We start from the raw sequence: 12494 nt of genomic DNA, 5'->3' as shown, positions 1-12494 counted from the left end.
AAACAGTGCCAGATGAACTAACAATTATTGGACTATTGTCCTCGTGTGGTTGCTGATTTGTGGCGTTTTCTGCTGTAAAACTGAGAGGAGACCCTTTCAAGCACCAAAGAAGAAGCTGGGCCCTTTATGTTTTTAAGATATGTTGGTGGCATGCAAGCTTTTTACTGGGAAACGTGGTCAGTAAGCAGCCTGCATGTGTACCTTGAGGCCTTCAATAGGTGAGAGGCTGATAAGAACCAGGTTGTTTCTGTTTGTTTCTGTGGGAGTCCATGGCCACAGGTCCTCGCCAGGCTCATCCAGGTTCCACCAACAGATCGCCACATCCTGGAGATGGTTGAGACGGACGTTTCTGTGGATCCTTCGACCCCACCCACCCACCTCCACACACTCCACCTGCACACAGAAATACACACAATAAGGTGCACTGACAAGAGGGTGGAAATAGGCAAGGAGTTGAGAAGCGAGAGTGCGCCCCATAAATTTAAAACATATCTCATCAAGATGGGGAAGTTATTAGACTACATTAATGATTATTCTATTTGGATTCACCCTTCTGGCCGGTTTCAGCCCCTGAAGGTTCACAAACACTCACATCTGTAACCCCCTATGTCTTCCTTGTCCTTCCCAGATTCTGTTTTTGTTGATGTCTAAGGTTGTTTTTTATCTTCCATTATTAATGTCTGTGTGGGTTTTGTTCTATCGGGCTTGTTGTTTCAGTGATGTGCATATTTTTGGGAAGGTCCGCCACGCTCTACAGGCCACAACAAAGAGACGCACAGTAATGAGCTCTCGTGGCGCTTTGAGTGGTGGTGGGGGGGTGCACACCCACACAGACACACATGCATGAGTTTCTACAAGTATGTACGTACACAAACACAAGTGCATATACAAGCAGAGGCAGTGATATAAAACTCTTTTATAGATAAAAAAAAGAGCAGGCACACACAGTATTAAAGCACTTTTAAAGGAGGTGAAATTACAGGTCTTACACTTTGACTCAACCCTTTCACACACTACAGCTCATTCCCTCTTCATACACACATGCATGGACTCTCACACCCAGTACCATATTCATACAGGCCTTTCATACACTCTTTATCTTGCACTCACACTCACCAACATAAAAAGAGTTGATGGCTCTCTCAAACACATATACATCCATGATAATATCATGATGCAGAAGACTGGAAGATAGAGGAGGTCAGATGAGAAGGAGAGAAAAGACAGAAGAATAAAAGGTGATAATGAGGTAAGAAGCTGATTGTTTGGGTTTGAAAAGAGGGGCAAGATATAACAGCTGCTTTTATGCACGATAGCCTTGGGGAAATGGGAAGAGGAATAAAACATGCTTGAATTAATGAATGAATGAAGGACAAAACTATGTACACAAACAGAGGAAAAAAATCTAGAATTATTGGAATTTTGTAATAGATCAATGACAGGTTTTGAACCAAAAACAAAATCAAGGAAAAGAGCAGTCAGTCGTAACATCAAAATCCAACTAACCAGACATGTTGTGAGGAGCACGAATACGGGGATGTTTCTTTATAATGTGTCAGTACAAAAAAAAATTAAATAAAATAAAAAATCAGGTTTAAAAGCTCAGGAACTGATTAAAATTGGTCAATTGACAAGCTTTGCTATATGAGTAGAGGAGATTCGAGATTCAGTGGTCCATGCCAGTCCTCCTTGCCCCCCTTTGAAGAGGGAAATTTGCTTTGGACACAAAATATGCCTGAAAATGATGGAAGTACATGTGATGATAAAGGGAACAAAGAGTTTCCCCAAACAGCTGAACAGGAGATCACTGACAGATTAGAAATGGAAAGGAAAGAAGAAAAAAAAAATCTGAAAATCACTGGGTTAATAACACACTCTATCTCTTCCCCATGTGCCCCCTCCACCCCTCCATCCCAACCCATCTCTTCACTCTTTTTTACTGCTGGCGTTTGCTGGTCAGCAATAATCAAAAACCACTTTCTGTGGGCCGGATTAGTTTAGCCCCCCCTCAACGCCCCCTACTCTCCCTTCTCCAGCTTAGCCCACTGGACCAGGGCGATGTGTATATGCGTTTGTGCATGTGTGTGTTTGTTGTCGGGGGGATGGGTGGTTGATTGTGCGACACACGTGTGTACGTTGCAGGTTGCATGCATGCATGTGCATGTACACTGACAGAGGTAGGTGCAGTATGGAGTGGCGGTAGCGGTGATGAAGGGGGTGTCTTATCAGCGCTTTGCTTCTGGAAACAGACGCACGGCAGGAACGATTGCTTTCACACACACCACCACGCACGCGCCCACACACACGTACCTCAACAAAAGGGCCTGGCAGTAATGTGATAATGCCAGGGTTAGCGGTTAGCCAGCTAGAGAAGGAGGACACAGTGTAGTGCTGTTGTGAAGGAATATCAGGACCCTGCATGATCAGATCTATTACTAACATCTACAAACACCTCCAGATCAGACGCAGCGACACACGTCTAAATGAATAGACATGAACAATAAAAGCTACAGAGAATCTGGCAGCTTGGACACAGTTTAGCTTAAAGTTCCCATGAAATAAAATCTTTTAAGTCAGGGTTTGTCATTTACTAGAAAATGTTCAAAAATATTGACCAGTCATTCTGCACTTTATGGCATACACTAATGTAAAAAGAAAACATTTTCCTAATTCTTAAATTTCATCAGAGCTGCTGTGGATTGGTAGGCCGTGGCTAATTAAAACCACTTGATCTGACCAGGCTAGACTTTGTAGGGCAAGGACAACCTCTATAACTTCTGTTTTTACACGTAATAATGATCTTTTTACTTTTTTTTTTTTTTTTATTAAATAATAATCTTTATTTGGAGATAAAAACGCAGCAGAAACTAGTTACTACATAAGCACCAGTACCATAACCACTGGTAAAATTAGGGACATAAATAATAAAGAAGTCATTTACAATATGATGATGAAAACTTGGTCAGGCGTAATGGTAATAATAAGGATTTCAAAGCTGCGCTACTGAACTTTAGCAGATTTGGCACCCCCTAAAAAAGGCTAATTCAGCATCAATCTGGTATCCTCTCTCTTCTCTTTTTCTCTCCAGCAAGTAGAAATACCTCCAACGTTGACTTTAGTCTCATCTTGCTGTCACTTTCCTCTTGGGTTTCTTTGCTGAATCAGCCATGGTGTGTGTTTGAAATGGCCACCGTGTTGAAATTTAATTGCAGGCCTGTGGCGTGGTGCCATAAAGCATAATGCAGCTGTCATGTGATACTCCAGGATGGAAAACAAAGTTGTGAAGTATGGTTTCTCAGTCCTGGATTGCTGCTGGGAAATGATAGCCCCAGTAAGGACTGAATATTCAACCCTGAAGCCAGGCAAGTAATTGTTGAGAGGTATCCCTGGTCATGTTATTAGAACGTTAAAGACTAAATCTACGTACATAAACTGTATGATCGTTGTTGGAATTCAGAGATACGTGTGGACTAAGAAATCCACATGTAAATAGATTCTGTTTGTGGTTAGCTATAGTAACTAGTTATCAGCTGAACTGAAGTAACATCCTTCCTGATGTAAAGCTAGCTTTTGTAGCATAATACAGATAAATGATTGCAGAAAAGTGAAGGTTTTAAAGTATGCATATATTTAGTTAAAATTTAGTACTGTATGCAAACTATCCTACTTGGTGTGATCTTTTTTATCTGCTATTAGAAGGTCAATAGCAAAGCAATATAACTAGAGGTCATATGAGAAACTCTTCAGAAACAAAAACCTCCAGCTTTGTCCAGGACAGTCACTGTGTCACATGGTTGTCATTAAAGACCCGCCCCTTCAGGAAACTAACAGCTGGTCTATTAAGAAACTCTGACTGATTCTTTGCCCCATGAAATCAGAAGGAAATATTCTGCACATTTTAAGCTCATCTGACACTTTTTTTTTTTTTTTTTTGCTTTTTGCTGCTTTTTTTTAACAGTGTTTTTCTTATGGGGATCCTGTGTGCCAGGAGATATGCCTGCTCAGTCTGCCGGGTTACTGCCGTGGTAATCACCCTTGTCTGGGTGGTTAAGGGGTCCTGCACTGCAGCCCAATGGTCGAGGTGTGGGCCCCAACCAGCCCTGATCTTGACGGTTCCTGTGGTGGCGGCCTCTGTGGTCCTGGGAGGAATGACCCAGTGTGTACATATCTCTAAGATATCGCTTCCTAACAGCAGCGTCAAGCCAGATGTCAGGGATTGAAGTTATGTTTGTGCAAAATGGAATTTTTAGATAGCAAAAATGGTTGTTTTATAATGTAAAGATCTTTATGCTGCTTTTTGGTATGAAAAGTGCTTTATAAATAAAATTTGGTTTGATTGGATTTGATTTGAAGAGCCATTTTTCGTCCCAAAAGTGAAAATAAACTTTGCTCAAATCCCATCCGTCTCACAGTACACTCTCAGGTCTGGCAAAGGAAAATTTAAATATCTAAACTGGACAATTTTAATTCAGTTAAAGATGTCATGCAAACCTCTTGCACCTCTCTCACGTCAGAGATTCAACATCTGTAAAATTACATGCGATTAACCAAACCTTTTTTATATATTTAATTTTATCTTTTATTGGGTTTTACAACATGTGATACAGCTGTGTTTTTAGTATGACTTCTGATACATCCATTATTGTATGTATTTTACATTTCAGTCCTTACTGCTTCCTTCTCTATAAAAAAACTGAGATTTTCTTGTTGGATGAAGACATTTAATGACAGAAAAGAGCCTAGTAATATAAAAGCAACTGAAAAAATGATGTATGAGCAAAGTAAATGGCAAACATAACTTAGATCAACATCAAAACAGATTTCTTGGAGTAAATTGTCAATTTGACCCCATCCCCCATCTTATTACTGAATATGATCTATGATGTTGTAATGGTACCGTTTGACAGATTAATAACTGAATTCTGCTTTGCATCTTAAATTTTAGTGACCTGATTTCATGTGACACTAATCAAAGAATTGCTGCAGATTAGGTGGAATGAAGAAAGAAACTGGGCAGTGATGCAGGACTATGTGTTAACACTTTTTTTCTACTACTGCTTTGTTTTGGTCTCTTTCTTTATACTAATTTCTCCCTCACAACCACCAACCTAAAAATCACACATGCACTACACATGCACTGCACACAGCATCAATGTGCTCTACCATACCTTGATTTCAGAGGGTGACAATTTGACTGTTCGCTTGCCAGTCTCCGGGGAATCCTGGTTCTTTTTGTTCAGGTAGACTGCAGCCACTTGGCTCTGCTCCAGGAAGGACAGCAAAATCAGCCGGTCACTCAGAACAGCTGGGGGATGACATCACCACATTTAATGTCATGATTAAAAGCAAAAAATACAACAACAGCTCCATACTGTTGGTATGGAATTTAAAGAGTCTGCTATCTTCTCACATAACCAGGTACTGTGTGCTGGTATATACTTTTTTAAAAAATAATTGGAATGAATGGAGAGAAGCTAAAATTAGTAACGACAATGATTAGTAAAATGACAAGTCAGGTGATTTATGATGTATTTTTAGAAAACTTCTAAGCTTAAAAAAAAACATTAAAGACATGAATAGGTTGATTTGGTACTCAGAGGTAGCTATAACAGCTTCATAAACAGCTTCACAGTCTCAGAGATTTTAACATTACAAGTGTTTTTAATACTTTCATTGATGTAAAGAAGGTTTTAGTAGGTTTCCATTCAATTAATAATTTCAAACTGATGCTCTAGTTCATGGGGTTGTTTTTTTCCTCATGTTCTAGCAAACTTTCTGAGAACAGCATCTTTAACTGAGTGTCATTCTGTCATTCGAAAACTGAAGACAATTTTGTTGGTTTATTTGTACCTACTGTTAAATGACCTGTTATTCAGCTTACGGCATTGTCTTTTGGTAAGTAAAATGAAAAGAAAAAACAAAAAATTTTAAACTCTTGTTGAACTTCTGCCAGCAATGTATTGAACATAACATTTAGTTTTTCCCCTATGTTCTCAACTTTGTCTTTTACAGCAGTTTGGTGCTTTTCTCCTACGTTTTCCTTTACACCTAGTTTACTCTTTCCCTTCCCAACACCTTCTGTCTTCTTTGTATCTCTTTGCTTCCCGTCAGTGTGCTGAAGGCTGTGAGGCCTGTTTTTGTGGTTAGAAGAACACACTTGATCCTGTTCAACTCTTCAGGAGCCGCATGGAAACGCTGATTAGCAATTAAGCCCCTCTCTCCTTCAAATTAATCTGTTTATGAAACCAATTAAATGGAAAAGAGGGGGTTGTTACACATGTCTCTCAGATATCCTGTTTTGAGTTAAACGAGTGAAGCTGTGAAGATTTACAAAAAAGAAAAAAAAAATCTTACCAGCAATTAACCATGCCGTGTGTGTATTAATAAACAGGAGGGTATTGGAATGATTACACTTTAAATTATCTTGTTGTGTGAAAATTTTAAATTAATATGCAAATATTTGGGAGTAAGGAGAGAAACATCTCGAAATACAGAAAAACTAGCATCCTAAATCAGGTCAATTGAGCTAGTCTGTCGGAGTTGCATTATAAAGCATTTGTAATGAAAACTGGTTCAAAGCTTAAAAAAAAACCATACAGCCATTAACAAAGCCTTAGCTTTCTGAAACAACGTTTAATGCAATAGTAAGCGTCTTTGTCATAGATTACAGACAAATCAAGTTAAATGCAGTTTAGTATTGATCTCTATGGGTGTCTATAAACGGGATTAGGATTAATCCCATTCTTTTCCAAATGGAGTGGATCCGAAACCAGTCTGTGGCCCAATCTGGGACCAGGTGGCTGATTTAGTATTAAGGGCCAGATCTGCAAGACCCACCCCGAAACCACCCTCAGACACCCAAACACAGAGGAGCATGTATACATGTAAAGTACCCAAAGAGACACATGCACAGATAGCTACATATGCATTAATACATGCCTGCAACCACATTTTATGCATTCACATTTACACACACCAACACATGTACAAATGCATTCACGCCCACATGCAGAAAGCAAAGAGTTTTTCACCACATACAAAAACACACACAGAGTCCCCTAAATCCATTTAATGCCATCTCTTCCGCAGCATGTTGACATAAGAGGCCAATGAGCTTAAGCAAAGCACATTTAAACATGGGTAAATGAAACCAGCTATGAAAAATCACTTAAGGATGCTTAATCGCAAAGCATATGCGCAGCTTGGCCCAGCCATCGGCTAAAAGGAAGCCGGTAATACTTTGATGGTGTAAAATATTTGTAATCTGCCGCTCGGCATGATGCAATCAGAGCTCACGGTAGAAACCCAATGGTAACTGGCATCCAGGTTGTAAAGTTGAACGCAGAACAGTAAGCCTGCTTCCCGAAACAAAAGCAAACCTGGCTGCAGCTGCTTCTTGTCTCAAATATACAAAACAAACTAGGCCTGACATTTAGTTGAATCCATGCAAATCAGAAAAGGGATTTTCTCCTGCATTCAAATGCTCACAAACCTCTTTCTGCTTTAAAAAGTTGTCAAATCCTGTTCCGAAAATGAAAATGAATTCTGTCATTACACAGCAGCTTACAGTTTAATTTAAGATTCGACTGGAGCTGCAATGTTTCGTCATTTAATTGCTTGAGAAAAAAATATGAATATGCAACTGCTCTGATCATTTTTCAAATAATAGAGTTTAATATTTGTTGTGTTGGACCTCTTGAGCCTATTTTTATTAGCCTATTAGATTTTTTCATATTTATATACAACATGACTAATACACACACACGCACACACACACATATAAATATATTATTTTTATTTATTTTTTCTTAGTATGAAGAGTTTCTTTGACAAATTTTGGAAAATATTTTTTATGTTTTTGTATGTTTTTTTTTTTTTTTAGGTTAATCAGTAATGGGTAATCGGACATGTCTGAGAGTAAATATACAGGCAATTAAACAATAATAATTTATTCCAATCAGACATATGTGACAGAACACACACAAACACACACATTACAACTTGACTATAATTATAAACTGTTTCTGTAATTGTGGATTGTAAATGTATTGGATGGTGTGATCTGGTCTGGCTCTCTACTCTAATTGTCTCAGGCTAATTTAACAAGTGGCAGATGTGAGAACCTCTAGCCTCCTACAAACCCCCCCACCCCCCCAACGTTCACACACAATCCCCGGAACCCGCCCTCTCACAACCATTACTCTAATAATTAGTGCCTCTGAGGCTTTGAATAGAGCGCAGCAGGAGGTGACTGTGTACCTGTGTGTCTGTATGTGTGTGTGTCATCTTGCATGCAAGCGTGTGCATGTTAGTTCTTTTTGTGTGTATGTGTGTGTGTTTCTAAAGGTGAGCAAACCTACAGTAAGTGTTTGTTCGTTTGTATTTTTTTTATGTGCCTTAGTAATTACATACAAATGTGTGCATGTTTGTATGTAAGAAAGTGTGTGCTTGTGTGTGTCTGTGCACTATGGGGGCTTTATCAAGTGTCTGGAGACCCCGGGTGGAAGTAGGGAGGGCGGTGTTATGAACAAATAATTGATACAGAAAGAAAGAAATAATTAGCAGATTTGGGCTAGTGTCCACGGCCTCTTATTCTCTCCTGCCAGGTCTGCAGAGCGAGACAGTGCAGCGCGAAGGGGGCGGTGCTCCCTGGAGGAACGTGCGATGGAGGAAAAACACTGATGGATGCTCTTAAGGGAAGGCCCCTGGACACACGCAGCACAAAAGGATTTGCCCGCAATTAGCTAGCAGAGTCGCTTGGCTCACCTGTGGCACCTGTTATGTTGGTGAGAGAGTGTTTGCGTGACAAAGTGTTGAGGAGAGTTTGGTGTGTGTGTGTCTGGAGGCTCCATGTGGGATGAGCAGGTGTAAACAGTGCTGTTAGAAGAAGAGAAAGTGCGTGGCAGTATGACGTCATATCTTTTGAAACACTAAACATTTAAATGCAAATGTCTTAAATGAGTTTGTAGGTTTGTTTATGTGAGGCTGTGGGCAGACGTTAGTCAGCTCTTGTGGCAGAAGCAGTGATGAAATCTGTTTTAACTGCAATGAGCATATGACTCATACATAAACCATCATTTATTTTAGTGAAAATTTTTAGCCATACAAGGGAATTTTTAACTGAGGTGATGAGCATGTTAGTTGCATCAGCTCTGATAAGCATGAACAGAAATAAGCACATTTACAATTTTCTTATAAATCATAATGCATACTAAAGAGTAAAGAAGAGCCTTCTGATGAATCATTCAAAGACTAATCAGACAGTTTTTTAATAACCTTATCATGTCCAGCATCATAGCAAGCAGAATGACAGTCTGGCTGCTGGTTGAGCTGAACAAATGTGCTTTACCAAGACGGAGCTTATTTGATATAAAGAGAACAAAGCTTTGTGGATATAAGGTTCCCCTTGACATTTGAGTGTTGTTTCTTTTTTTTTAATTTGGTTATTGCTAAATTACATAATAATGCTGTACTTAATGGGGAACAAAAGAAGGAGGAGCATGAGAAGAGGAGAGAAAGAGAGTGAAGAAAAGAAAAAAGGACACAAACATAAAAAAAAAGTTAGAAAACAACAACTGTACATTCAAAATCTAAAACAGAAAAACCAGACAAACAGCAGCTACAGCTTATAGAAACTTAAACATCTTAAGGCTGCTGTAAGAAAACAAAGCAGAGAACCATCAGGAGTACCTAAAAGAAGACTAACTGTGAAAAACGTGAACAAACATAACTGTAGCTATCAGAGATTAAACCTGCAGTACAAACGAGTGACTAAAACATGGGTGTTAGTGAATGAGTGAGTATAAAATATAAGAAATTTGTTGTGTTTAATGATGAGCATGAAATGCAACCCCTTTTAAATCAGTGTTTAGAAAAATATTGTAGAAACTAGTTTAATTAAAAACACACTTTTAAATATGCTATTAAATACTTCTCGAGTCATTTGGGAGAAAATTTGACTTCTGTGACTGTAAACGCAGCACCAGAAGTGATGTAGGAAGATGGAGAGCGGTCAGCTTGGCCAACAGAAAACAATAGGTCCTAATGTCGGTTCTGACACCAAAAAACAATTTAAATGTGTAACTATACATATGATGCACCACAATATTTAGAAAACACACAACATTTGGTCATTGTGACTTAAAAATGTGTTTAAATAGAAATGCGTGACTGTTTGAGGTTCAAACTTTGGAAGTAAAACCTTTACAAAAACTTTGTTTTAGGGTTAAAGCCAAGTTAGAGTTAGGCTAGTGTTCCACAAGCAGCTGGGATGTAAAGGTTAGATGGAAAGAAAGATTCTTTGGTCTCTGTCTTTATACTAATTTTCTCCCTCACAACCACCAACCTAAAAAACACACATGCACTCACACATGCACTGCACACAGTTTCACCACTTGTTTAAGATATTTCTCACTTCTCTAAAGCCAAGATATTTTTTCTTATTTCGGGAAATATTACCAAGTGCAATTATCTTACTGTGCTGGCAGATTATTTCACTTGATTATACTCTGAATCTTCTCAAGTTGTTTGTTTTTGTCTTTATAATAATATAGCTAATTTTTGCAGTGAAGGTAGAAATAAACATGTCTTTAACTCACCATCAGTCACTGTGTTGGCTGGTAGTCGGCCCACTAATGTGCGGTCTATACACACTTGTTCAAGCTGAGGTCCACTGAGAGTAAGGGTCACCAGGACTCCACTGCTCATCACCATCTAGAAAACACCAGCAGTTAATGTCTGTTCCACTCATATCTAAAGATTATTTAAAAATGGAGATCAGAGTCAGAGGGATGTTATAGGGCAGGATTTTTATCAGAACTACAAAATGCCGGTTCAGCTACATAAGTTTTTAAGCGGAAACTTGAACCATGTTTTACAGTAAGGAGTGATAAGGAATACTTTTGCAATTATTATTATTATTTTTTAACTAAATTTAATTTTTTTTAATCACTTTTCCAATAAAAAAAAGAGGCATAAATGTCTTAAATTATTATTGAAATTGAATTGTAGGACTTCATAAAGTTGGAATTAGTCAATGACTCTAAGGTCCTGAACTGGGTTTTTGATGCTGAACAGATGTTAAAGTACTTTGAGAAAGTTTTATTTGTGATGTTGGTTAATGAAACAATGATTCTTTAAAATCTTCTGTGTTTCACAAGTTACAAAGACACAGCTGAAAGTTTGAATGCAGCTTTATTCAAGCTCTAGGGTTGGATATAGAACCCATGAAATCATTTGATAGAGTTCCTATCCAGTCCTAGACAAATATAATTGTAATGGTTACATAGGGCTGTAATGAATCACATGATTTTCATATAGAACTGATTCATTTCTAACTTGTCTACTTGTAACTTTTTATCCTTAGTGCTGGTATCCTGCTTAAAATAACATAGCAGTTAACATATATTTCCTGTCATACATGTTTACAGGTAAATAAAGCCTCTCTGCACCTGCTGCAGCTGCTTTCTATTATTTCTATTATTTGTGCAGAGGCGCTTACATGCACATACACAACAAAACAGTTCGTATGCATGAAAAAGATTTTTTTTAGACATATTTATACACAGACATCTGTTTTTATATGGGTCAGAAACATAATAATTAGAAAAACTGATTGTTTGAGATGTTTCTTTAGCTTAAATTATTTAATAAATGATATTACATCCTGGGGACTGGTCTGGACTAGCTAAGACGTTTTGTGATTGTGCGTTTGTGTCTATCTGTACATTGTAGGTTGCTGGGTGGGGAGGGTGTGTACCTGGCAGCAGTACTTGTTTCTCCATCTGGTGTGAATACAAGTGTTGCTCTGCAACAGCTCCTGAATGAACACGATGGAAACAGATGAAGAGACAAAGATCAACAATACAACTTCTAACAAGAACACACAGCTGTTGCAGTTTTGTTAGATAAAAACAGAAATGAGACATTTAAAAGAGACATGACTTTTTCAAGTCAAATCAAGTTATTTTTAAGCATGTTTAAGAACAACAGTGTTGACCAAAGTGCTGTACAATTAGAAAAACAACAAGTGACCAACACAAAAACATATATGGACAAATAGCAAAACTGTGTCAGCTTATTCCACAAGCTGACACAGTTCTTGAGATCTTAATAAAATGTCTTTTACATATGTTGGTCCAAATAACAGACACTGCAGCAGCTCCTTCCTCCTCCATTAATTTACACCTCTATTCAAGAAGATCATTTCTGGTATGGTGAGTGACCCACAGCTCTAATGTGTCCCTACCTTCCTCAGGGTCTGCCTCTTTTGAGAACTGTAGTAAGTAAACCTGTAAAGCATGTTACAATGTCTGAGAAAGCATACAATAAACAGTCTCAGAGATCAGACCACACAGCAAACTGATTCTCTTTCTCAAATTCTAACATTTCCATCTACAGCTGGACTGTGAACAATTGGAAGACTTTGGATCTACCTTTTAGTCCTGGTATTATTTTGAGTCCTGTGTTGAACTGACCCAAGTTATTAAAGCAGT

General features: G+C 38.3%; 1 protein-coding gene across 2 annotated transcripts in view; it reads right to left on the bottom strand.

Moving 5' to 3' along the window:
• LOC121655805 (WD repeat containing planar cell polarity effector) overlaps nt 1–12494 on the bottom strand; it is a 99469-nt gene that overhangs the window by 44931 nt on the left and 42044 nt on the right. For both annotated transcript variants that reach the window (XM_042010651.1, XM_042010650.1), the window contains exons 6-9: nt 11759–11818; nt 10599–10713; nt 5169–5305; nt 202–393 (exon numbers count right to left, since the gene is read on the bottom strand). In XM_042010651.1, the coding sequence (XP_041866585.1) occupies nt 202–393; nt 5169–5305; nt 10599–10713; nt 11759–11818 (504 nt within the window). The remainder of the gene's footprint in view (nt 1–201; nt 394–5168; nt 5306–10598; nt 10714–11758; nt 11819–12494) is intronic.

The sequence above is a fragment of the Melanotaenia boesemani genome, chromosome 16 (genome assembly GCF_017639745.1).
Source record: "Melanotaenia boesemani isolate fMelBoe1 chromosome 16, fMelBoe1.pri, whole genome shotgun sequence".
NCBI lineage: Eukaryota > Metazoa > Chordata > Actinopteri > Atheriniformes > Melanotaeniidae > Melanotaenia > Melanotaenia boesemani.
The sequence above is the reverse complement of the archived record's forward strand: the minus strand, read 5'-3'. Positions and strand labels throughout refer to the sequence as shown.